This window comes from Phodopus roborovskii, unplaced genomic scaffold (assembly GCF_943737965.1).
Source record: "Phodopus roborovskii unplaced genomic scaffold, PHOROB, whole genome shotgun sequence".
In the NCBI taxonomy this organism is placed as follows: Eukaryota; Metazoa; Chordata; class Mammalia; order Rodentia; family Cricetidae; genus Phodopus; species Phodopus roborovskii.
This window is the reverse complement of record NW_026126517.1, coordinates 144,490-172,073: the sequence shown is the minus strand read 5'-3', so window position 1 is coordinate 172,073 and position 27,584 is coordinate 144,490. Positions and strand designations below refer to the sequence as shown.

The following is a 27,584-nucleotide window of genomic DNA, read 5'->3' as shown; positions in this document are numbered from 1 at the left end:
AGGGATCCAACGTGGCCGATAGCTCGGAGCCGGAAGCGGAAGTGACGTCATACCCCTTTCTCGGGGTTCTGGGTCCTTCTCGGCGGTTGTCCGCGGGCTCTCCACTCCGGTCGGTGAGTATTCGGTGAGGGGATGCGGGGGCTGGCACCGGGAGGGAGAGGACTAGCTAGGCCTCGGTGGGGAGGCGAGCCGAGCTCTGCTCACGGGGCCGCGCGTCCTTCGGGTTCTACAGCCCTTCCAAGGTGCCACGGCCCGAGTGCGCATCACGACTCAGCGCTGAGCTGCTTGCATCCACCTTTCTTCTAAATCCTGTGTAAAGTAACCTTTGTGGAATTGTTCTTATCCCCCTCCCCCCCCGAAAGAATAGACTTTCCGCCATTGGCATCACATTGAGACGCTGCATCTTTCATTCTCGGACCGGGCGATTCTGTCTGCTGCAACCGAGCTTTGGCCGAAAGGTGGGTAAACACAGCCCTTTCTTCGTTTCTTCTTTGTGTGTGTGTGTGTGAAAGGAATGTTTTATCCGAAAATTTAGCTTTTGTGGGACAGCTGTTTACCTGAGACACATTCCATTTTATTTTTTTAAAAAAGGTAACTTTGTTATACACTTACGCAGGATGCATTTATCTGTATGTAAATATAAACGTACATAGATCATACACGGATCTCTTTGTGTCGAAGAAAAGTAAGGATAACAAGTTACTCTCATTGATGCTGGGGGTGCAACTTGTGACTTCATGATGCTAAGCACTCCTGCTGAGGTACACCCTAGCCCAAATAGTTAGCTATTGTCTGAACGTTGTAGGCCTGTGCCTCCTTGCAGACTTTAAAAAAATGGAGGCTTTGTTGAGTTAGTACTGATTAGCTTTTTCCAGGGAAAAATAAAATAACATTTTACAGTGTACTATTTGAAATAAGTTGAGAATTTCAGACACGGTACTTTTACGGAGACCATAGTAATGTTTCAACCAAGATAATTAAAAATAACGTTATTTAATATCTTCTTTGTGTGAAATCAGAATTCTTCATTGTTATAAAATTGGGTGTTTTTGTATCACAGATCTCTTCAAAGTTTCTTTGTTTTGCTTTTGTGGCAGTGGCAATTGAGTTTAGGGCTTTGTGCATGTTGGGTAAGCTCTCTACCACTGAACTATGAACCCAGATCTCCTTAAGGCAGTTTTGTTGTTTATTTAATATATTTAAATTTTAATTATTTTTTATAATTAGATATTTATGTATGGGGTGTGGGTTTATGCCTTTGAGTGCACCGCCCTTGGATGTCAGGAAAGGGCATGGGGTCCCTGGAGCTAGTTACAGGAGGTTGTGAGCCACCTGGTATGGTGTTGGGAACCAGACCTCAGGTTCTAGAATAGCAGTATGTACTCTTAACTGATAAGCCATTTATCTCTCCAGTCCCCTCTAAGGTTCTTAAAGAAAATTTCAGATGTCTTTTAGGTTCTTTGAACCCAGAGCAGTCATGTTGCTGTTATACTTTGTCAGGAGATGTATATTTCTCCTTGTTTCTGTGTATATTTTGATGGTTTGTTTTTGTTGGAATTTTTGCCCATTTAAAAATTTTTCTCCAATTTTTTTTCTGTAGACTGATTGATGCTTTGATGGCTGAGAGAGTGAAGTGGTAAAGTGCCTAAAATATTTGAGGCCTTGGGTTTCATCCTCAGCATTACAAAGGAAGGGACCAGTATCGAAAGAATTGCAGCTAAGCTTGTTCTTAAAAACAGAATAAATGTATTACAAAATGATCAGTTTTCGAAGTTAATATATTCTCTATTGAGTTATTGAGTTAATATATTCTATTGGTATATGAGGGTACATGAAGGAAATAAAATTGTGTGTGTGTGTGTGAGAGAGAGAGACAGAAAGCCTGGGGGATGCTGAACCTAAAGCCTTGGACATGGTGTGTGCTCTGTCACTGAGTTACATACCCTGTCTTTTTACTTAACTTCTTAAACTACATTTTATTTTGTCCACATGAGTGCATGTATATGCTGTGTTGTGTGTAAGAGAACAACCTACTGGAGTCCATTCTTTCCTTCTATCATGTGGGTACTGGGAATTGAACTCAGTGAGCTTTGGTCTTGGTGGCAAATGCCTTTACACATTCAGCTGTCTCTTTGGGCTTAGTGCTTCTTTTCCTGCTCCTTCCTTCTCTTCTCATTCCTCTTCCCTCAGCATAATGGTTCCATATACCTTTTTACTTGAATATATTCATTGAACAAAATAATGGGTTTCAATATGACATTTTAATATATTCATATAATGTATTTTGATCATATTCACTTCCAAAAGAAGTGAGTTCTAAGTTGAGACTAAATGACAGGGTGTAGGAATAACCATGTTGAAAGAGAAGGACGTAGGAGGTAAAGAGAGGATGGTAAGCAGTGACTAATTATATTTGTACATTGCAAGAGGAGAGCCTTGAGTTAGGGCTTGACAGTAATTTTATTCATTTTCTTTGGTGGTACACAAACTCTTATCCCAGAAATTGGGTGGTGGAGACAGAGGATTGCTGCTAAGTTTTTAAGTTAGTCAAGGCTATATAGCAAAGACCCTAAATAAACAAGGGGGTGTCAGTGGTTAAGAATACTGGTTTCTCTTGCAGAGGACCTGGGTTTGATTTCCAGCACTCACATGGCAGCTCACATCATCTGTAAGTCCAGTTTCAGGGGAATCCAGTGCTCTCTCTGACCTTCATGGGCACCAGGCATACAAGTGGTGCATAGACATACATGCAGACATACCTATAAAATAAAATTCATCTATGTTATTTATTAATCTTAGGAAGTGTTTTTTGATCCTGAACAGTCAGGGCCTCTATGAATGGTTTTTAGACTGCTTTGGGTTTCCCCTATCTAAACTAGGACTCAGTTTCCCTGGGGGAATGTTCTAGTTCTACTTACAGGAGGAACCAGTCCTATGTGACTACTTACAAATACTGACACAAATTGGAACCACTCCAGGGGTAAATGACTGGAAGACTCCCCTGCAGTGTGGTATAGCTGAGAATATCAAGGGGTACTTTGGCTTGACAATATCCATGCCATCTTCTATATTTGCCTTTTAAGGAACATAGATTAAAAATTGATGGTGTCAGAGGAGTTAAAAAAAGAAGATGAGGGAAAGCTAGACATGGTAGTAAATACCTGTAATCCCAATATTTTGAAGTTGAAGCAGGAAGATATTGAGTTCTAGGTCAACCTGAGTGACAGTATACTGAGTTCCAGGTAAACCTAAGCTACATGAGACCTCGTCTCAGAAAACTCAGCCAAACAAACAAATAAAAAATTTTAATGAGGAATTGGTAGTTGGTAAGGTTGTACATACAATGCTTGTGGCAGAATTTAGTGAAGAAATAATTTGAACTAGTAATAGTATCTGTTAAATATTTGAATGTGAATGTTCTGAAATTATAGTATTAGTAGAAAAGTCAAAACTATTATTTAAATATGAATACTATTGGGGAGGGTGGGAGGGTGGTTGGGGACATGGGAGGGAGGGACAACTGGGATCTATATGTAAATAAGAAAAAAATAAACAAGTATGAATACTATTAAAAGTATTCACAATTATCTAAAATTGTATTATGTTAGAAACAACTGTGAGGGCTGGGGATGTGGTTCAGTTGGCGTGGAGGGAATCCTGGGTTCCATCTCTAGTTCTGCATATACTTGACTATAGTGTAAAGTCCTGTAATTCTGGACTCAGTAGGTGCAGACAGGAGACTCATCTTGCAGTAAATTGGAGGGATAAATCAATGATAGTACCACATACAGATGAATTTCTTTGACATCTTCTCCTTTTCCTACCCTTGGAATCGGGGCCATGTGAGTGCTAAACAAGTGCTGTACCACTAAGCTACATTTCTGTTCTCCACACAAGGATGCATGCCCCTCTTAAGCAATTGACTTCATTAGAAAACACTTGTTTAAAAAAATAGAAAAATAAAGTGTATACTTATTAATAATTAGTGCTTAGCAAGTTTTTACACATTTACTGTCTTAAATTGTCACATGACTATGTTGATGGACTTAGAAGAGAAGATAGGCAGGTGAAACTCAGGACCAGCCTGAGTTTCAAAATAGAAAGAGAACTTGTGTATACTTATTAATTAGTGCTTAACAAGTTTTAACACATTTATTGTCTTAAAATGTCACATGACTATGTTGATGCACTTGGAAGATAGGTAGGTGCAGCTCGGACCAGCCTGAACTACATAGCAAGTAGCAGAGGTGGAGGGGAAAGAACTGGTGTTGTATTATGTAGCATGTGTTGAAGTGTAGCTTGAGACACTGCAACAGTCCACAGTATGGTTTTTTAGCTCTTTCATGTGTTTTGACACTTATAATAGTAATAAAAAGTCTATATTCTAGCTAAGAAAATACAAAGGAAGCTGTAACTCTTCCCCAGAGTGAGAAGAAACAGTCCCACATAGACAAGATATCACTATCAAAACCATATTCATTAATCTTCATGTTTAGATACATTCTGAGTAAATAACATTCTTTGTTAACCAAAGATTAAATTAGAGCTAGGACTGGCTGCTCAGACCTGTAATCCCAGCTACTGGAAGTAGGTAAGAAGATTGAAAATTCAAGGCCATTAAGGGTTATTTTTTTTTCTTTAAATTTTTTTATGTGTTTTATATACCAAACACAGTTCCCTTTCCCTCCTCTCCCACTCTCCCCTACTTCCCTCCATCCAGCGCCCATCATAAAGTGAGTTCAACGACAGCCTAGTCAACTTAGTGAGCCCTTGTTTCAAAATAAGTAAAAAAAAGGTTGGCTATCTCAGTGGTAGCATATGTGAGGCTTTAGATTCCCAGTACCAGAAAGGGTAGTGGGAGCTGAATTAGGAGCTGGACCTGGTAGTGGTAGGGTTGTGAGTGTAAGGTCAGTGGGGACTATTTCAAAAGAAGAAGAATAAAACAAATTTAATCTCCAGTGATTTCAAAGAAAAGGGGACAAAAGATTGAATGCTTGGACACAATTATTATAATCCACTGGAAAAGGACTGTAGCTCTACATATGTAGCTAAGGCTGGCCTTGAATTCCCTATCCTCCTGCCTCAGATTCTCAATTATTAGGACTATAGATGTGTGCCACTGGCTTTTACCTTTCCCACCTCCCACTGAGGTTGCTTTTTCAGGTATTGTTCCTATATTTCCTTCAGCAAGAATATTGTTCTGGGTTATATATCTGAAAGAATGCCCTTCATTCTCTTCCTTTCTCTCTCCTTTTAATGGATTTTTAGGTGTGTATATGTGTGTTTGCAAAATCCAGAGGACTTGGATTTCCCTGATGTTGGAATTACTGTGGCAGTTTTGAGCTGCCAAGATGGGTGCTGGGAATTGAACTGAGTATCTATGCGGGCAGTGCACACTCCTAGTCACTGAACTGTCTATGTAGTCCTTTTCCTTTGTGTTATTTTTAGTTGTAACTTTCTGCTAACTATCATGGAAGAAGATGAGACTCCAAACTTCCTTTTTTGCCCTTGTATCCTGCTTTCTCTTTGGTAGTTGGGAACAGCTGTTGTAACTAGTGGGTTAGTGCCCCTTTGCCTTTTGATTAGATATTTTGTGCTAGACAGAGCTCAAATGACCATGTTGACAGTCTCATTTCCAGTGTCTTTTGAGAAATGCCTTCCCTTGAGTTTAAAATGGAACTGAAGTCAAACATTCTTTGGGTGGAGCCAATTTCATGAATATTCATCTTTTCTCCCACTCAGACTGTGTGTGGGGACCCTGTAAAGTCCTGATTCAGCCTTCTGTGTTAGAAGAAAGTGTTACATTGTTCTGATATCTATTATGTAGGCATTTGTTGCATCTTTTTGAGTGGGAGTTTTGTTGTACAGCTCAGAATAGCCTCAAATTCACTGTCCTCTTTCTACCTGCTGGCATACACACATACATCACTCTCCCATTTGGTATTTTTTTGGGGGTGGGGTGGGGGTACAGGTGTGTGGGGGTGGAAATAGTCTCACCAAGTAGCTGAGGCTGTCCTGGAATGCACGGTAGTTTAGGCTAGCATTGTACTTGCACACCTCCCGCCTCAACCTCCTGAATGCTGATATTGCAGCTGCATCCTGTCTTTATCTGACTCAACACTTGCATCAATATTGTACATGTATAGACTTTTTACCATTATTTTCTTAACAATACAGCATAACAACCACACAGCATGCATATTATTATATTAGGGCTTTTTTTTTTTTTTTTTAGTTAGGTTCTCATTTTACCCATGCTTGCCTTGAATTCAATATTCATGGAAATCTTCAATTCCTAATCTTCTGTCTACACCTCCTAATGCTGAGATTACAGGCATGTGCTGTGCTGTGCCAGGGATTGAACCAAGGGCCTCATGCAGGCTAGGCAAGTACTCTGCCATCAGAGCTACATACTGTGAGTAATCTGGTGATATCATATAGTACATAAGTAATACACAAATACTATGTGATTCTTCTTGGGGGGGGGGCGGGGGTTTTGAGACAAAGTTTCTCTATATTGCTTTGGAGCCTAGAATCTGTCCTAGGCTGGCCTTGAACTCAAAGAGATCCGCCTGCCTCTGCCTCTGGAAGTGCTGGGATTAAAGGTTGAGCCAACCAACGCCTGGCGACATACTATGTGATTCTTACATAAGGGATTTAATAGTTTTCATATTTGGGGATCTGCATGGCACCTGGAACCATTCACCCAGGGACATCTACTGTGTATTGGAACACAGAATCTTGGGCTGGGGGGGAAGCCCTTTCTGGGTTATGGAGAATGGAGCCCACATAAATACATAAATGTTGGGTGGCTGTGGTAGCCGGTCTATAATTTTAGCACTCAGGAAGCAGAGATTAAGGATCTGTTGAGTAAGCTGGCTAGTTAGACTAGCTGAATTGGCAAGCTCTCAGTAAAATGGAGAGTGTCTGAGGAAGACTGATTATAATCAAATTCAGGTTTCCTCATTAGCATACACACCTGCATCACATGTGTGCCTGTGATGGCAGCTCTTGGTTGTCAATTACATCTGGAATTGATGAAAACCCAAGCTTCTTGTTATGCTTGTGGGGAATTTTCTTTTCCTTTCCTTCCTTCCTTCTTTCCTTCTTAAAAAATAATTATTTATTTTATTTTATGTTCATTGGTATTTTGCCTGCATATTGTCTATGTGAGGATGTTAGATCCCCTGGAGTTACAGACAGTTGTGAGCTGCCATGTGGGTGCTGGGAATTAAATCTAGAGCCAGTGCTCTTAACCACAGAAACTCCAGCCCCAAGGGATATGTTTCTTAATTAAATCACTTGAAGTTAGGAAGACCCTCTTTTGAGGTGGAAGATACCTTTAATCTAGAGAACCCTGACTGATACAGTGAACATGGATATACATATGCAAACCATAGAGACATACATATGAAAAATAAGAAACAAATGTATTTGTGTGTGTATATGTTGATGTATATTCTTGTCCAGCCTTTTTGTTTACTGCCGAGAATTTCAGTGTTTAACCACAGTGCATCTATTCTATTCTTTCTTTTGTTTTTTCTTTTTTTCCAGTTTAGAACTGCAGGTTGTACTGGTAAGAAAGACATTTGCTTCCATTTTATGCACAGGAACATACCTTTTACAGTGTGTGGACACAGGAATCTCATGGATGCTGCCAGTAGTTTTTGAAGGTGTTTCCCCCATAACTTACTCAGTCAGCAATAAATGCATGTCCTGATTGGCTTAGTATCAAAAACTCTTATTATTTTTTTAAAATTAGGTTCTTAAAATTTTTTTTGGTAGGGATGATATGCCTCAGTTTACCTGTGGAGGCTAGAGGACAATTTTTAAGGATTTATTTCTCTCTTTTCTCTGTGTGGGTCCCAGAGAGATTATTAGGCTTTATAGCAAGGACCTTTGCCTGTTGATACACCTCACTGGCCCAGAACTCTTTGAGATAGCTAGCTCTTTGGGATCCCTTGGATAGGATATACAGAAGATGATAAGGACATTTTCAAGCTGCCTGGTTCCATCAGATCCCTCTGGCAGTTCATTTTGGCAGAGGAAATTTCTGGCTGTTATCTTTGGAGTAATTCCAGGCCCCTGGGTGTGTCAGTGTTGAGTCCCAGGAGCTGAATAACTTTGGATACTCCTTCAGGGAGGTGAAGGGCTAGTTTGAATAGAAGAAAGAATTCCAAGATGTACTGCAAACAACTCAGATAATTCTCCTTATTAACCCTATGCTGAGGGTCACTTGAGCCTTGAACATTCTAGATGAACACTCTTTACCACAGAGTGCATTCCTGGTCCAGTGATTGTATTCTTTTTGTTTTTGTTTTTTGAGACAGAGTTTCTCTGTATTGTTAACTCACAAAGATCTGCCTGCCTCTGTCTCCCAAGTGTGGAGTTTAAAGGTGTGCACCACCAACACCTGGCTTAGTGATTGTATTCTTTTAGATCACCTGTGATGGGATTTAGGGAGGCACAAATGCCTTGATACCTTGTATTCTTTGAGACAAGGCAGTCTGGTGAGAGAGAGAGAGGTGTGTGTGTGTGTGTGTGTGTGTGTGTGTGTGTGTGTGTGTGTAAGAGGGCCCTCCAAGTGTTGGGGTTACAAGTGTATTCCCCCATGCCCTTACAGATGTTCTTTCACTGCCTTTGTATACCATGGACTGTCTAGACAAATGTTTGGCTACTCCTCTTGAACTAGTGCATAGGCATCCTGGCAAGGCAAACAGCAAACACACTGTTTGAGGTTCTTTACAGAGATGATTTTTTTTTAAACTACACATTTTATTCATTCATTTATTTTTTTTAAAAAATTCTGTGTGTATATATGTATGTATGTATATGTATGATTGTGGAATCAGGGCAACCTCAGATATGGATCCTTGCCATCTACCTTGTATTGAGTCTGTTTTTCCGCTATGTCCAACAGGCTTCCTGCTGTTTCTGGGCTGCTTTTGCCTCTACTTTCTACCTTCCCATAGGCATGCTGGATTACAGACATCCATGCTTCTGCTGCTTCTGGTTTTCACATGATTTCTGGGGATTTGAACTGAGGTCTTCATGCTTGGGTGGTAAATGCTTTGATGATGATTTCCCATAAATACAAATCTTCAGAGTTCAGTCGTACTATAGAACTTTATCTTTTTGCTCTCCTTTCAGGTGGTGCTGTATGTCATGCAGGCTCATGTGTGAAGTAGGTCTTTTCCTGTGTTTGAGAGCAATGCAACTGAAGCCAGCATTGAACTAGTCCATCACAAGGTCTTGCCACAAGTTTACTTGTGCTCACTGGAGTTGACAGACCTTAGGATTTTGTAATTTTTCTTCTTTCTTTTTTGGGGGAGATTGGGTCTTATGTAGCCAAGGCCAGCCTTGAACACTAAAGTTGACTGTCAGCCCCTGTTTCTACCTTCATAGTGTTGAGTCTATAGACATGTGCTCCTAATCCTTGTTTTATGTAGTGCTAGGGAAGGAGCACAAGGCTTCATGTATGCTGGCCAAGCATGCTACCCATTGAATCACACCAGTAGCTCATTCAGTTTCTCCTTTGTCTTGGTATAATCATTGGGCTAGTGTTGATTCTCATGTCTCAGCCTCGTGAGTGCTGGGATTATAGATGCACACCACTACCACACCCAGTTTTAGTGCAGTGTTTTCTGTATTGTTTCTGTTTGATGGCAGTTTGTTGTTGCATGCCCGAACATACGGCTTGGTGAGTCAGGTGACTCAACTTTAGGAAATTCCAGCCATTTTGTATATTGATATCTTGTAGTTGTTCAGCCTTTATCATATGCCAGGGCTAAGATATTGCTCCTTTTGAGAATAGCTTCATCCAGGAAATGTTACAGGTTTGGTTCAAGTTACGTGAAAACTGTACGTTGAGTCTCCTCATGGTCCTTGTCAGGGACTGTTAACAGTACCCTGCTTCCCTTGATCTGTAAGGTCATTTAACAGAAGTGCTGGAAAAGCTTATAGTACAGCCTGAACTCTTTCTTGCCTTGGTCACATTTAAAACTGGATTCCCCCCCCCCCCCCATGATAGGGTTTGTTTGTGGAGTCCTGGCTGTCCTGGAACTCGATCTGTAGAACCAGCTGGCCTCAAATCAGATTTGCCTGCCTCTGCTGCCTGCTGAGTGCTGGGATTAAAGGCATGCACCACTACCACCTGTCTAAAACTGGAATTCTTATAAGTGAATGGAGACTGGTTTAAAGTGAAGAAAATTCTGTTATTTGTGGCAATATGAGTAAAAATGGTGGACGTCGTATTAAGGGAAAGAAAGTCAAGCATAAATCCCTTACTAGCTGCTATGTATATAGGAAAAACTGAAGGGAGACTGTTGACTTTGTAGAATTGAGCAATGTCTGGGTATTTCTGTGAGGGTGGTTCTGGAAAGGATTAGTTTATGAGGGCTTTAGCTTAATGATTTGATCCATTGATGGATTCAAAGTTTGCATAAACTATTGGAATATGATGGGATTGACTAAATAAAGTTAATGAGCATGTTCTTGGGGGTTGGTGTCTTACTTTAGTTTCTTGTTACTGTGTTACTCTGCTTCCTGCCTGCCACTTATGAAGAACTTTGCCAGAAGCTCCTGCCACAGTGATGCTCTGCCCAAGCACATGCACCAAGCACTTTGGTCAGAAACTGACCAATAAATCTTTTTTCAAAAAATATTAATTTATGCCAGGCATGATGGCCTTTAATCCAAGCACTAGGGGATGGGAAACAGAGGCAGGTAGATATATGAGTTCAAAGCCAACCTGGTTTATGTAGTGAGTATCAGGCTAGCCAAGGCTACATAGTGAGACCCTATCTTAAACTCCAACTCCCAAAGTTGTGTGAGTGTTCCTCTCTCTGACAGTGGGCATATGCATGCTACTTTTGGTTTTCTCCTACTTCAGGTCCAGGGATTTACTTAGGTTGTCTGTCTTATTTGCTGAGCCATATTGCTGGCCCAGTAATTCTTTTTAATTTGTTGTTAGGTAATTTGTACCTGGGGAAAATAATAAAGGATTTATTAAGAATACAAAAATTAATTTTTTGGAGGCAGGGTCTCATATCCTAGGCTTCCTAGAACTCATTAGCTAAGGGTGACTTCCTTATTTTGTGGGTATGCATGTATATTTGTGTCAAAGGCCATCTTTTCAGTCTGGCCTCAGCATGTTCACATGCATTTATATATAGTCACATTCACATATTCATACCCACACCCTTCACTGGCTATCGTATCTATTTGCTAGTTGTGGTTAGTGTGTTCAGTAGATGTGTTGTATGACATTGTGCTTCAAGACCTGCATTTCTATCTTACAGTTCTATTGTATGGGGTATTGGTCTTTGTGTTGTATAGTAGATTGACCCTGGATTTTGTAATAGTTGTGAGTCTAGTGACAGCAGCAAGTGCTTTTGAAAGTTCATTAGAAAAATAAGCTCCCTGTTTTCCAGGTATCTATTTCCCCAGAGTGAGGGTTTTCAAGTAGGTCAAAGATTGTCTTCTGAGCAACCAGTGGACATAATGTTTCCTTGGTCAAGGAAGCTAAGTGTGATGGAAGCTTAAGAGTGTGGCTTTCATTTGAGTCCAAAGAGATTCCCTCCATCTCACCTTTCACACTCTTATTCTTCACTAAATGCATGAGGTGGTGTGGGCCTGTAACTCTAGTACTAGAGGGATATAGAGAGTGTTGGTTCCTGGAGCCAACTGACTTGCCAGTCTTATCTAAACAGAAATCCCCAAATTTAGTAAGAGATACTATCTCAAAAAATAAGAGCCATTGTGGAAGACACCAAACATCAATCTCTGGCTTCCACATCTGCCTGCACAGGTGAGTACAGCTACATCATGGGTAAATAAAAGTGCCTTTTAAAAAAAAAAACTTTGTGAAGACTTACAAAATTATTTTTTTCCATTTATTTATTTTGTGTGTGTAGTGGGGTATGCTCATGCTATGGCCAGAGGACAGTTTGGAGAAGTTGGCTATCTTTTCTTTATCATGTAGGATCTGGGAATCAAGCTTAGGTTGTCAAACTTGATGGCAACTACCTTTACCCAGTGAGCCCTTTTACAATTTTTTTTTTTTTTTTTTTTTTAAACACACTCCATTGGAAAGCTGAGACAGGAGAATTGTTGTAAGTTTGAGACCAGCTTGGGCTATGGAGTGAGACTATCTTAACAAAAGATACCATCATGATTGGAGATAGTCTAGGAAAGGGCTACAATGAGTGAGCCCTTAAGTTCTATCCCAGCATTGGCTAGACAATAAACAAGTAACTGCTGCTGGCAGTTAAAGCAGCATCTGTTTGACCTCCCAAGACAGTCACCCACAGATAACATTGTGATTCATGTGATTTTACTGAATGTCTGTCCCACTGTAAGGATCGCTACATGAGAGGCCCTAGTGTGGGTTTGCAAGGAACCAGAAGGACAAGATCCTAGGGATAATCTTAGTGGGCTCTATTTTGTCCTTGGAGTCTAAATATGATTTTTAGGGCTTTATTTAGTACAGCATTTGGGATTCATCATCTGTAGAGTAAGCAGCATAGGGAATTTGTGAGGGTGAATTTTGTTGAGCTATGGGACGTTTACGTGTGTAGAGCACTAACTAGTTAGGTTAGTATTCTATTGGATTTATGAAATCTTATTTGTGAGGATAGAATATATGTCACAGTGTGCATGTTTTGGTCAGAGGACAACTTGCAGGAGTCAGGTGCCTCATTCTACCATATGGGACATGGGGATAGCTAGGACTCAAGTCATCAGGCTCAGCAGTAAGATCCTTTGCCTGCAGCCATCTCATTGGGCCTTATTTATGTTTGTGGTGGGGTTGGATACTGGGAACTGAACCTAGGGTGTGACATACCCTAGGCATGTGTACTGTCACTGAGCTACATCCTTAGCCCATTTTTTCTTTTTGAGATAGGATCCCACTAACTTGCCCAGGCTGGCCTTGAATTCATTCTATAGCTCAAGTTAGCTTTGAGCTTTTGATTCATCATTTTGCTTCAGCTGCCCCAGTAGCTGGGATTACAAGTTTGTTCTGTTTGTGTTCTTGCTTGCTTTTAAGATAATTATTGCTATTTTGCCCAGGCTGCCTTTTAAGTTTGCTTGCTTCTGTCTTGAAAGTGTTGGGTTTACAAAGCCTCCCCATTATACCTGGTTTTCATATATATATATATGAAAACCAGGTTTAATTAATATATATATATATGCAATCTGTAAACTATTTATTGCAAGTTAACAATAAAAGAAAAATGAAGGCAATTGTTGAAGAAATGAAAACAGAAAAGTCAACCTCTCTGGCTGTGGATATAGCTTCAGTAGTTTAGCATTTGCCTGTTATGCTCAAGACTCTGGGTTCTGTCCCCTGCATTATGAAAAGAACGTTGACAGTACATGCCAACAATTAGAAGGTAGAGGCAGGACTGTGAATTCAAGGTCAACCACGTCTTCCTGCTAGGATCTGGGTTAGATAAAAAGAGAAGAAAAAGACAAAGAAACTTGAATAGTTTTTGTTTTAAAACACCTGGTACTCTTTATTTAAAAAGGTATTCCATACTAAAGCCCTGGGCAGATTCTGACCAATTCTTGACCCTGTGCCAGTGTGAAGAGGAAAGGGAATTTATTTTTGATTCTAATGTTTCCAACTAAGACCTTAGTACTTGAAATGTTCTTTGAGTTTGTGGGTGTGTGTATAGAGGCAAATGTTGGGTGTGTTCTGCAATCACTCTTTACCTTATTTTTCAGAGATTTAGTTTTATTATTACTTATTGTGTTTTTTTTTCTCCCCTGTTATGTGTGTGGGTACACTTGGAGGCCAGAAGAGGCCATTGGAGTCCCCGGAGCTGAAGTTAACACGCAGTGTGAGCTGCTGGATGTAGATGCTGGGAATTGAACTCAGGTCCTCTACAAAAGCAGCAATTGCTCTTATAACTCAGCCATCTTTCCATCCACTGTCCACCTTATATTTTGAGGCAGGATCTCTTGTTGAATCCAGAACTGTATTTTGATGAGTCTAGATAGTGAGCTGCGGGGATCTTCCTAACTTTGCCTCCCTAACACTGGTATTACATGCCCAGATTTTTTTCCATGGATACTGATGATAGAACCTAGGTCCTCATGCTTGCATGACAAGCACTTTACTGACTGAATTATCTCCCCAGTTTTATGTTTGTTTTGTTTTTAAGAAAATTTAAAATTATTTTATATGAATGGGTGTTTTGCCTGTGTATATGTGCACTACATTTATTTCTGGTGTCCTCAGAGGGTGTTAGATTTCCTGGAACGTGAGTAACAGACAGTATGAGCTGCCATGTGGGTGCTGGGAATTGAACCCATGTCTTCTAGAAGAGCAGCCAGTGCTCTTAAGACACTAAACTGTATCTCTTGCCCTCAGTTCCTTTAAAAAAAAAAAAAAAAAAATCCCTGTCAGTATAGCCAGTGTTAGTTTTCTTTTCTGTTGCCATCTTGTCCCAAGAGAGTTTGCAATTTTGTGTTTCCGGTGTGTGCATATGCAGGAATCTTCTTACCTGCTTGATTTTCCCTGTAGCACTTATGAAGTAATATATCAGTTCTTTTGTTATGATTGTATTTCCCCATAGGACTTCTACATCTTTACAGAACAGGATATTTTCTGTGTCCTTCCCTGCTCTGCTCATGCCTACCACAGGAATAGGACTTCTAATAACTTGCTGAGAGAATTAAAGAATAAGGCTGACCTGAAATAAACTTCCAGTACCTACAGTAAATGAAATAGAAGAGGTAAGATTATTTGTAATGCTTTTATTTTAACACGTATATTGAAAGTACCATGCTAGTACATAATAAAAAAATTCAGATGCTTATGTTCTTTTCCAGACATATTTGATTTATGTTTATAATAAATGAGATTAGTAGTTTTAAAAAATTCAGAACTTGGAGGTGTAGATTAGTGGTAGAGTGTGTATTTAGCTTACATGAGGCCCTGGATATAGTTCACAGACACAGGGCTGGGGGGTGTATCCCCATGGCAGAGTGCTTGGCCAGTGTACACAAGGCCCTGAGTTCTAACCCAGAACCACATAAGCCAGGCATGGTGGAACACATCTGCAATCCTAGTCGTTGTGAAGTAAAAGGATCAGAAGTTCAAAGTCATCCTCAGTTACATGTCCAGCCCTCATAACACAATGTGTAAGATCCAGTCCTTTATAAAAAAGAGAGAAAAGAAAAAAGTAAAATGTATTCAAATAGTCAAGATATTTGGTTTTTTTTTTTTGTTTGTTTGTTTGTTTGATTTTTTGTTTTTGGTGGGGGGGAGGGTGACTTATATTTTGTTTTTTTGAGACAGGGTTTCTCTGTGTAGCTCTGCTGCCCAGGAACTCTTCTTTATAAATCAGGCTGGCCTTAAACTGGGAGATCTACCTGCCTCTGCCTCCTAAGTGCTGAGATTAAGGGCATGTGCCACCATGTGATTTTTTTTTTTTGTTTGTTTGTTTGTTAAAACTGGGGGACTTTATGTGATTGAGGCTTCCTGCCTTGGCCTTTTAAGTGCTAGCATTAAGTTAAGCATGTGGCATTGTGCCTTGTGCCAAACATACTTAAGAGTTGTCAAATAACAGTCATGTTGATTTTAAAAACTATTTCAATTTTTTTTTTTAAATTAAGTCATAATATTTGGAATTAGTGCTATGGAATCCATGTTTTGTCACATTAGGGAGCAGTAGCAGTCATAGAAAATCAAGCTTTCTGGGCAAATTCAGCTTAATCAAGTCTCAGTTCATTTCCAAACAGGGTCATACTAGACTGATTACTAGTGCTGCCTGGATGTGGGTTTTTTAGTGTGGGTAATGATATCTACTATGTAGTATGGTTATGATAATGTGAGCTTATATATGTAAAGATGCTAGTACAACTTCTGACAAAACTAGTAAATGTTAATTGGTATGCATATGGCTATTGTTAGTGAGTAGATGTTTGCTGGTGGGTTTCACATATATTATCTGCAGAGAGTGAGCACTACTGTGTGATGTTTGCTGACTGACGTTCGATGTTGTTGATTAATGATTGATGTGAACAGGACTCCATATAACCCTGTATTAAGAGGAATGGAGATTGCCTCTGTCCACTTAGATTCATAAGCTGTCCCGAAGTGATCTTGGCATCAGGGAAGGGAGTGTTCAGGCACATTCACTCACCATCAGCATCACGGGATGGCAGCCATTGATTTGTCCCATGGTAAGTCCTTGTTGAAGCTCTTTTTTTAAGACTGTTTTAGGTCTCTCCTGCCCAGCAAAGTCCAGTGGGAAGGGCTTGTGTGTTCATTTACAAAGAGTTGAAATGGACCACATAATGAATGGTGTTTTGTGATTTAGGGCCCTGGTGTGTATGCTTTCAGAAGAGGTGCTGTATAATTGTCATGAGTTCTGTCACCAGGGGCAATGTAGAGCCATGTTTTTAATTTTTATTTTATCTTATTACTACTATTATTGTGTGTGTGTATTTGTGTGAGTGAGGGTACATGTGGAAGTCAGAGGAATTTTTGGGAGTCAGTTTTCTCCTTCATTGTGGAATCCTGGGATCAAACTTTGGGTATCAGGTTTCAGTATTCAAATTAACCTGATGGCATCGTCTAATCAACCCCAGAGTCAGCATTTTTCACACCTTAAGTTTCTTCATCTATAAAGTAAGGACACCCCCTTTCTCAGTAGGCAGCATGGTTCCTACCCTGTCCCCTTGGCTTTAGGGGAGACATAAGTGCTGTGGCATTTCTTGGTAGGAACATATGTTTATGTTGTTTGAGTATAAAGGTGACAGGAATGTCACACTAGAGTGAAATGACATGGTGGCTCTGGGATTTGATGCCCTCTTTCTTTCCTGTCAGGCCTTCTTTCTAGAGAGCCTATTTACATCTATGAAGAAAACACAGAAGTAGAAGGGACAGTGACTGACAACCAGGCAAATTGTTACCAGGTAAAAAAGAAAGGATATCATTCTACCAAATAACTTTTTCATCCATGATCTAGATGCATTTCCATATAGAGTCTAGAATCTAGACAGACTTAACCTCCAGGACTTTAAAGGGAATGCATTTTCCCTAGGAAGGGAAGAATGTCTGGTTGAATTTCCCTGGGGAACAGAACCTTATATTGGTGATCTTGCAAATCATTTTCGTAATTGCTGATTACCGTTTGCTTGGCTGGGGATTGAACCAGAGCCTTTTTATTCATGCTAGGCTTTACCATTGAGATATCCCCCACTCCCACTAGGTGATCTTTTTGTTTGTTTTATATAGGGTCCAGCTATATAGTCTAATCTTTAACTCACTATGTAGTCCTGGCTGATCTTAACTTTCCTCCCCTGTGAGGATTACAGCCTCCACTAATCTTGAACCTCATATGATAACTGCATGTTTTGTTTTGTTTTGTTTTTGTTAAGTGCTCTGACAGATGATAAGGCAGGTGAGAGCACTCTTTTGTCAGATGATCTACTTATTAGATAGCTGCAGTTTGCTTAGGAATATGCTACAATGAGACAGTAGGACGAGAAGAACTTCTAGCCTGGCTGTGCTGGTAGAAATCGTGCTTATGAAATTCTGCTAAAGTCATGTGACAGTAGGTCAACAGAGAGTGAGTTTAGAGAGAATTCCTGGGGCCATTGAATCCTGCAGCTGGATTGAGGCTGATCTGAGAGCCATGTATAGGTATTAGGTCCACCTTCCTAATTTTCCATTGAGTACATACTAGCAAGACTATTAATTGGCTCAAATCAACATGTGTGAAACTGTTTAGGATTTGGTGACCTTCGATGATGTGACTGTGGAGTTTACCCCAGATGAGTGGACTTTACTGGACCTGACTCAGAGAAACCTATACAGAGAGGTGATGCTGGAGAACTACGAAAATTTGACCTCAGTAGGTAAGATTGCCAGCATTACTTATTACCTTTTATGAAACAGATGCATATTACATGGTTCTTAATGTGTTGGAGATTGAGCTTGTTAATTATGAATATAATGGAATGACAGGTGCAATTTAAAAATGACACTGTTTTTGTATGGGGTCAAGGGGCTTACACCTTTGATCCCAGCACTTTAGAGGCAGAAGCGGAGGCAAGTTTATTTCTGAGTTCAAGGTCATGATCTATATAACACATTCCAGGCCAGGTCATCCATGGCTACATAATGAAAGCCTGTCTCAAGAAAAAATCAAAACAACAACAACAAAAACAAACCAAAAAATAACCCCCCCCAAAATATCTTTTCTAATTCTTCTGTTTGTATGCATGTGTACGTGTGTGCATGCATGTGGTGTGTGTATCCCTAAATATATAATACAATCTATAATGTGCATAGTTTTTCTTGTATGTATATTTTTCAGGGTTGACCTGAAAATCAGTTGGTGTAGTCTTCCCCAGGGAAAGACTGTTTCTTCTCCCTCTTAGCATACCTTAGTTGTATGTAGTTGTTTGTGTAGGGTTGAGGCCTCATGAGAATCAATGAGCTCCCTTCTTCCACATGAGCATGTATATATATTGGTGTCTTCCTTGTTCAGCTTATATTTAGGCAGTCATGTTGATACTTCATGGGTATAGCCTCTGACATTATTAAGAGATAAAAGCCAGAAGATCAGAGAGTTTTCTGGCTTTTATTGTTCCACCTCTTCCAAAATGTTTCCTGAACCTTAGGTGCAGGAGTTGTTTTGTAGCTGTATCCATTGTGACTGGGCTCCATAATTCATCATTTTGATTGGTTGTGGTTTTCTGTAATGGTCTCTCTATCTGTTCCAAAGAGAAGTTTCTTGGATGAGGGGTGAAGACTACACTCATCTGTGGGTATGAAGACAAATAGTTAGAACGTAGTTGGGTTATGCTGGTTTAGTAAAGTGGTGGGTATAGGTTCTCCAAGAGCTATGGTTTCCAATATAAGGCATGATTTCCCTCTCATTGAGTAAGTCTTAAGGCTCTCATTGAGTAAGTCTTAAGGCTATTTATGTCATTTTTGTATCCTTATGGTTATCCTGTCATGCTGGTTTTTGTTGTGGTTCAGAGGTATCATAGTTGGGTTGGACTTTTCTTGCTTCCCTGTTTTGGAAGCTTTTGTGGCCCCACTAAGCTACTTGAGCTAGTCCTCAGGGAGGAAACATTCATGTCAGGGTCCCTTGGGTCTTGTCTGAAGTGAATGATATCTTTAGCAATTGGGACCTAACCTTCTTACCTCTGGTGGGCAACCAAGGGCAGCAGCAATAACCTGTAGTGTTTTTGGAGTCTCTTGTACAATCCTGTTCAACTATGATTCCTTATAACTTTTTCAGACATCCTTCCTGTTATTTTACCCCCTTTCCTTCCTAACCAAAGGCCCCACCACCACCATTTTTCCTACTTTCCATTTCAGATCACTTATACTCTGCTGTTCTCTATTACTACCTCACTCTCCTGACTCCAGCAATGGTCCTTTCTGTTTCCTGGTTTCCACAGCTACTTTAGGTTATATATTCACATCTGAAGATTTAGAGCTAGGAGCCTCAATGAAAAAGAACATGTGACGTCTGTCTGGGTCTTATACCTCACTCACTGTGATCTTTTGTAGTCCCATCCATTTACCTGCAGAGTCCAAGATTTCACTTTTTCTTTACTATAAGTTATAGATGCCACATTTTCATTATCCATTTGTTGGTTGGGGGACATTTATTTAGGTTGTTTCTACTTTTTAGAATTGATCAACAATGAACATGGCTGAGCAAGTATCTGGAATAGCATTGTAAGTCCTTGGACATATGCCAAGGAATGATATAGCTGGGTCATATGGTAGATTTATCTTTAGCTTTTTGAGAATTTCTCTACACTGTTTCCATAATGCCTATGTTAATTTGCAGTCCTATGAACAGTGGATGAGAGTTCCCCTTTCCTCTCATCCCCTTCAGCATTTGTTACTGGTCATTTGTTGATCTTTGTCATTTTGACTAGTCTAAGGTGAAATATCAGAATTGTTTGGATTTGCATTCCTTCAGTGCTAAGGATGCTGAACATTTAAAGAAAATTTTTTTCATGTAATGCATATTGATCATATTTTCCCCCATCCCTACCTCTTCCCAGATCTTTCTAACAATGGACATCTAAAAAGGATATTTCTTAGCCACTTTTTCTTTTTTGAGAACTCTAATTTTGTTGTTTTTGTTTGTTTTGTTTTCTTTCTTTTGGTGGGGGTGGGGAGGCACTTAGTTTTGTCTGTCTTTGGAACTCCCCGTGTAGATCAGACTGATCTCTGCCTGCCTCTGCCTCTCAACTGCTGGGATTAAAGGTGTGGCCACCACATCCATCTTCCTTCTCCATTTTTTCCTTTACACTTTCATTTTTCCTTTTTCTTCTTCGCTGTTTTTGTTTGTTTGTTTTGTTTTTATCCCATCCCCTTCTCTTTCCTTTACCCTCATTGTGATCCTCACCTATTTTTTTGGCAATAAAATCTTCTGTGTATAGTCCAGGCTGGCCTCAAACTTGGAATCCTCTGTCCTTATCCTCCCAAGTTAGGAGATTTAAGTTTCATATGCCACAGTGCCTGGCATAGAAGACTTGTTTTTAGAGATAAAGAGGGGGAGAGGGAGAGAAAGAAGAAGAGGCAGAGAGACAGAGACAGAGACAGAGAGAGAGAGAGAGAGAGAGAGAGAGAGAGAGAGAGAGAGAGAGAGAGAGATGAACATGCTAGAGATGAAACCCCAGGGCAGTACACATGCTAGGAAAATGTTCTACCCTTGAGGATGTATAGCTTCTCTTGAAAGTGTACATTAATTAACTTGCATTTGGCTCAGGGACTCCTTTTGGGGACACAGAACTAGGAATATTATCTTTTCTTCTATGGTGCTAGAGGTTATACTTAGAGCCTTAGTCATGTTAACCAGGCACTCTACCACTAACTACAATTCTTCATCCCCTCCTCTGTATTTGCATTTTTACTCATTTTGAAAGAATTACCTTTCTTTCATTTGAACTATGATTTCCTTAGCCATATAAAAGTTTGTCGTCTCTTGTTTGAACTTCTTCCATTCATATATGTTTCTGCATATGTAGGATGTCAGTTCTTCATTCCTAGTCTGACACCCTGGTTAAAACAAGAAGAGTTGGAGACGATGGAAAGCACAGTTCCTCAACGTGAGTATGCATGAAGAAATCTATTTGATGAGTTCAGTATTGTTTTACAACTATAATCAAGTATTTTTACAATGTACTGGCCTCAAAGATTAGAGCCATTTTTCTCAAAGTTTGGGATCTTCCATTTTACATAATCTATTGTTTCTATCTATTTGTGCATACCTGTGGTCTTACACAATACTATGTGTTTCATTTCCTAGTTCGTTAACTGTTTTTTCAGACTTTATGACTCCCTGTTTCTGTAATTGCCACAGGATCAGTGTGTAATACATAAAATATTGACTCTATTTTTTATTATTATTTTATTACAGCTTTTTTTGTTCTTGTTTTGAAGGTGCTAGGAATTGAGCCCAGGGCCTGGGCTTGTGAGGCAACCATTTTACCCACTGTGCAGTCCTATTACTGAATTTTTAGCATAACAAAATTCTTAAATCTGTGCAGTTATTTTCTTTCACATGTAGGAGAAAGTGTGTGTACACATCACAGCACACCTATGGAGGTCAGAGAACAAATTTGGAGTGAGTTTTCTCTTTCTACCATGTCATTTCCAAGGCTGAAACTCAGATTATCAAGTTTGGTGACAAGGTCGTGTCCACCTTACAATTTGAGACCAGGTCTCTCATTAAGATCTGGGATTTACTGACCAGGCTAGTCTGGTTGAACAGTAAGCCTCAGGGATGTGCCTGTCTGCCTCTCCAGTGCTGGAATTATTAGCATGTGTCACTATATGTGGCATTTCAAAGTGGGTTATAGGATTCAAACTCAGGTCTTCGTGATTTACCAACTAGCTGTCTCACCTGCCCCTTTTCCTTGTTTTTCTGTTACTAATTTTGAAATAGAGTGTCACAGGCTAGGCTGCTTTTGAATTTAAGATTCTCTAGACAGGCGGTGGTGGCATACACCTTTAATCCCAGCACTTGGGAGGCAGAGGCAGGTGGATCTCTGTGAGTTTGAGGCCAGCCTCGTCTACAGAGCTAGTTCCAGGACGAGTAGAGCTGTTAAACAAAGAAACCCTGTCTGGACAACAAGGTCCCCACCCCCCAGAAAGAAAGAAAGAAAAAGAATCTCTGGCTTGAGCCTCTTAGGCGTCACAATCATACTCTATTACATCTGTCACTATTTTCTCATCTCTTTGGTTTTGAGCTTTAGCCATTTATGTCTGAGCCATCTTTCCAGCCTTCACTTTTATTTTGTTAATATGCTTAATAGGAAAAGAAAGACCAATGACCCTTACCACTTTTACGTACCATTTATTTTCTGAACTTCTTACATTTCTCTTTTTATTTAACTTCAGAATTGGAATTACAACCTAGAATTGATGATTCAGAGCTTCAGAATTATTTTAAGATGCAAAGTTCCAGTGAACTAGAAATGGTAAGATCAGCAGAGTGTTTTCTGTTTCCTACTCAAATAAAAAAAAAGAGGAGGGAGTTCTTTTGTAAAGAACTAATAGAGATGAATAGTCTGCACTCAAAAGGAATTGATGCTTTTGGAGAACTATTTGGAATACCATGACTTGGGAAAATCCCCAAATATACCATAAAGATTATGTCTCATTTTTTTCCCCCCTACTAGCGTGTATTTTTCATTATGCAATTAGACGTGGAAGTTTTAAGCAATTTTATGAAACTATATACTTTTTTTTTTTAATGCATATAATTAGCCAAACATCCAGATTTTGGCAAAGGGATCTGCCATTCAGTTTGGCAAAAATAGAGGTCAGGAAATAATTACATGGAAAAGAAAATATAAAATTCATAATGAACATAAAAATGTTTTTGTCTTCAGGTGGGTGATTCATCCCTTCCTCAACAGTCAGGAAACCACAATGAAGAGGACCTTTGTGACTCTAAGCCAGGTGGAGAAGTGTTGGGTGAACAATTATGCCTTAACACAGAGGTGAGCATGCAAAGCCAAGGATACAGTTCTGAGTGTAATTGGTATGGAAAAGACATTCTTTCTTTGCTCAAGGAAACCTCTACTGGACAGAATGTTTCTGAACTTAATCAGTGTGGAAAAATCTTCAGTCTGACTCCAAACATCATGTACCCAAGCACTAGCACAAATGAGAAACCCTTTGAATGCACAGACTATGAGACGGTCTTTTTTAATCAGTCATACTTTCAGACAGATATGAGGCCTCACAATGGAGGAGAACCCTATGACTGGAATAAATATGGAAATGGTTTTATTCATCCCACTAGCTTTGCTATGCATCTTCCAATTCTCAATGCAAGAAGCCCCTATAAATTTGAGGAATGTGGAAAGGACTTTCAGTATTTTGCATGCCTTAATAATCCCATGGGAATGTGCACTGGAGAAAAATTTTGTGACTGCAAGGAATGTTGGAAAGCCTTCACGGTTTCCTCACACCTAACACAATATGTATCAATTCATACTGAAGAAAAATCCAAAGTGTGTAAGATATGTGGGAAGTCCTTTGCTAATTTTTCTCGACTTTCTGCACATGTAAAAACTCATAATGAAGAAAAGCCCTTTGTATGCAAGGAGTGTGGAAAGGCCTTTAAAAATGTTTCATACCTTAATGATCATGTTAGAATTCACACTGGAATAAAATCATACAAATGTATGGAATGTGGGAAAGCCTTCCTTCGATGGTCAGGCCTTACTGAACACATTAGAGTTCACACTGGGGAAAAGCCTTACGAATGTAAGGAATGTGGAAAAACCTTTTCTAGATCTACTCAGCTTACTGAACATATAAGAACACACACTGGAATCAAACCTTATGAATGTAAGGAGTGTGGGAAAGCCTTCACTCAGTACTCAGGTCTTGCCACACATGTACGAATTCATAGTGGAGAGAAGCCTTTTGAATGTAAGGAATGTGGGAAGGCCTTTACCAGGACCTCTGGTCTGATTCATCATGTGAGAACTCACACAGGAGAGAAGCCTTTTGAATGTGTTCATTGTGGGAAAACCTTCATAACTTCCTCCCATCGCACAAAACATCTAAAAATTCACAGTGGCGAAAAGCCCTTTGTGTGTAATATATGTGGGAAAGCATTTATATATTCCACATCTCTTAACATTCACATGCGAACCCATACTGGAGAGAAGCCCTATATATGTAAGCAATGTGGGAAAGCATTCGCTGTTTACTCACGTCTAAGGAAACATAGCAGAGTTCACACTGAAGAAAAACCCTATCAGTGTGAGGGTATGGGTGTTGCTATTTAGCCCATCTGTTGCCACCTTTAAATATTGACAGTGACACCAAAGATCATCAGATTAGTCTTAACTGCTTTGTGTGGGTTATAACATCTCACACTGGCCTTATAGACACCATCCTAATTTTATGAAATAGGATAATTTAGATGCCCCCTCAAACTTTTCTTCTTTTGGGCAATGCTGAGGATTGACCTAGAACATTATACATGCTAGGCAAGCACTCAAATCATTGAGCTGCATCCCTGGAACCTTTTTATGGATGTTTGAATCTGAGCATTTATGGGTCATAAATGAGGCCATTATATTTCTAAATGTTATGAAATAATGAAACAGATTTGATCTTTTTGTTTGTTAGTGGCTGCCAGTGTGTCTTGTTAATATGAAAATTTACCACAAGCCAAATGAATATAGGACATGGGTAACTACTCTGACCCCATTGATTCCGATGAGCATACCAAGAAACAGTCCTTATCTGTTCTTACTAGCTATTCTATTTATAGATGTTCCTGTGGTCCTATAAATAAATTCAAATTCAAAAAGTCCACCTTTTGGATCTATTTTGAATTGAAGTGGCAGTAACTAATCCAATGTCTATTCCTCAATTTGGTTGAGATTGATGATCTGAGGATTGAACTGAGGGCTAGGTAAGTACTCTGCCACTAAGCTATATCCCTAGCTGGCTCTTAGTATAAATCTCTCAGTTATTGTAAGTGTGGATCAGCTGAGAGTTTTTCAAGGTACAGTTCTCTTATGATTAACAATTCTTTCTTAGTTTCAGTGTCTCCCCTTTCATATTTTACTAACGGCACTCAGGAGGAACCAAGTTGCTCCTTGTGAACACTTTAGTTACAGCTCTCATATAAATGTCCTGTTTTATCACTTTCAAGTTCTAACTTCCACGCAAAATGCAAGAATATAGTTCTGCAAGGTTCATGACCATTACATTATCACCGATTAGTTTTTTCTTCATGTTCTAGTAACATGTTTTTCCTTCCTAAGTGAGTCCTCATCAGAATAGTCTCTACCTATCACTCAGTTTCAAAGCTCCTTGGATTTTTTTTTTTTAAACTGCAATGCTCCATACCACAAAACACCATAGACAGCACTGGCAAAATGGCTTAGAAGGTAAAGGTGCTTTACCTGGTTTAAATCAAATCAGGAACTGAGTTCTATTCCAGAGATGTACAAAGTAAAAGGAGAGAATGGACTGCTATAAGTTGTCCTCTACTTATACATGAATACCACAGCTTGAACACATACTTATGTACACAATAAATATAACACAAAACCAACATAAACCAAGTTGCTTAAAATTCACTTTAAAAGAAATGAAATTTTAGTTTAGCATAGTATTAGGTTCCATTATGACATTTTGGATAAAATCTTAGGGCTGTGGGTTTAGCTCAGTGATTATAGTCCTTGCCTAGCATATGCAAAGTTTTTATCTCTAGCCCTGGACACATAATATACAGCAATTTATTTTCTCATACAAGGAAGACAGCATGGGAGCTAGTTAAATGGTTCAGGGGGAAAGCTTTTGCCATGCAAACATGAGGACCAGAATTTGGATTCCCCAGAACCCATCTAAGTGCCAGGTGGGCATGGAGGCCCACCTGTATTCCCAATGCTTGTAAGCATTATAAAGCAAGATGGGAATCCTCAGGTGATTCGGGTAACTAGGTTACTTGAATCTATGAGCTCCGAGTTCAGCAAGAGATGCTGACTGCTTCATGGAAATTGATTGGGCACACTTGACATTATCTTTTGGCTTCACATGCCACAAGCAAATGTGTGAACATACCAGCATGCACATACACACACATTAACAAAAATCAGCAGACTTTTCAAATGACCAAGGCTGGAAATGAGGTTTTTTTTTCCCTCTTCTGATAAAAATCACAGCCTTGTTGGGTGAGGTTATGGTCCTCGACTATCAAATGAAATTCTAAAGACTTTATCTGGACAATCATGCCATGGTTTAGATTTAACCTGAATTTGAGAGGGTCATCAGTACAATATTTACATACAGATTCTTTTGGTTTCTCAGACAGGTAGTCGGAAATATAGATAATGATGCTATTTTTTTCTACTTTAGTGGTTTCTTTACAGAAATGAATATGATGTCTAGCACAACAGTGAAAGTAGTAAAAGCATATTTTTCTTTAGAATTATAATGAGGTATTATACTGATTTGCTTATTAGATAGTTTTTTTTTTAACATCTGGATTTTGCTTATTGATTTTATAGTATCTCTTTAATTATAAAGTAAAATTCCTCTTAGATTCATTAATTGTTTTCCTTATATCTATGATGACCATACTCATTTGCTGGTAAGACTCAAGTACCTAGGACTTCCTTGGTCCATAATACCTAATAAATACTGGAATGAGTAAAAGGATGCTAAAATAAAGCAGTCATTTATTAATGATGATTATATATTAGTTGTCTGATGTTAACCTTAAATTCATAGATATATTCAACTTGGACATTAAGGATCATTTTTGTTTTGTGTGATTGCTGGGGATCAAACAATCCCAGGAGTACAAAAGCACTCTACTCTGAACTACAATTTTGAGCCAAATGGATCATTTTTAGTATTTAGTGTTGGTTATTTTTACTCACATAACGATTTTCATAGATATTCTTGAGTAAAATTGGCATATTTCTTATGCAAGAAATAATGGTGTATGGGGATAAGTAGAGTGCCTCTTTAGCAGTGTACAAGACCCTGGTTTCAATCCTCAGTACCACCAAAACAAAATTTTAAAATGAATTAACTGGTTTTTAGCTGTAGATTAGAACAGTATCATATACTACAGTGAAGTGTATTCTTCACTAAATTCTTAACCTGTTCAGTTATCCTGATCCAGAATAATTGGCATACTGTTTGGGGTACCTGTTTTCTATCATCTTAAACTGTTTGGTATCTTTTATGTTTATAGAACACGTAATATTTACAATATCATTTAAAATTTTTGAGTATATTTTTCTAGGCATGCTTTCATTTTCACATGTGAAACAAAATTTATTTTTTCTTATATTCCCAATATTTCCTGGTTGTATAATTAAGTTTACTTTAGGCCTGTCTTGCATTCTGCAATTATTTCTCCTTGTATTTACATTGAGTTTATCTTGAAAGTATCTGGTATTGTTTTGGAGGGTGTCTATCTCTAAAGCAGAGTGTGTTGCCACATACTGTAATCTTAGGGATTGGAACCCAAGGCAGGAGGGTCACAGATTTAAGGGTAGCCTGAGACTGGGCTACTTTGTGAGAAACTGTCTTAAGACAAAAA

At 39.2% G+C, this 27,584-nt stretch overlaps 1 protein-coding gene across 4 annotated transcripts; it reads left to right on the top strand.

Annotated features, from left to right (window-relative positions):
- Positions 1–61: 61 nt before the first annotated feature.
- Positions 62–27,584, top strand: LOC127231247 (zinc finger protein OZF). Of its 4 annotated transcripts, none has more exons than XM_051196732.1 (9): positions 62–113; positions 363–458; positions 14,583–14,742; positions 16,037–16,194; positions 16,841–16,929; positions 17,748–17,874; positions 21,019–21,099; positions 22,394–22,473; positions 22,888–27,584. In XM_051196732.1, the coding sequence occupies exons 4-9, from the start codon at positions 16,170–16,172 to the stop codon at positions 24,298–24,300; spliced, it is 1,815 nt and encodes a 604-aa protein (XP_051052689.1). In that variant the 5' UTR covers positions 62–113; positions 363–458; positions 14,583–14,742; positions 16,037–16,169; the 3' UTR covers positions 24,301–27,584. The 4 variants fall into 4 exon arrangements, with proteins under 4 accessions (XP_051052689.1, XP_051052691.1, XP_051052690.1 ...); XM_051196734.1 differs by having other exon boundaries at positions 65–113; positions 363–462; XM_051196733.1 differs by having other exon boundaries at positions 92–113; positions 368–458.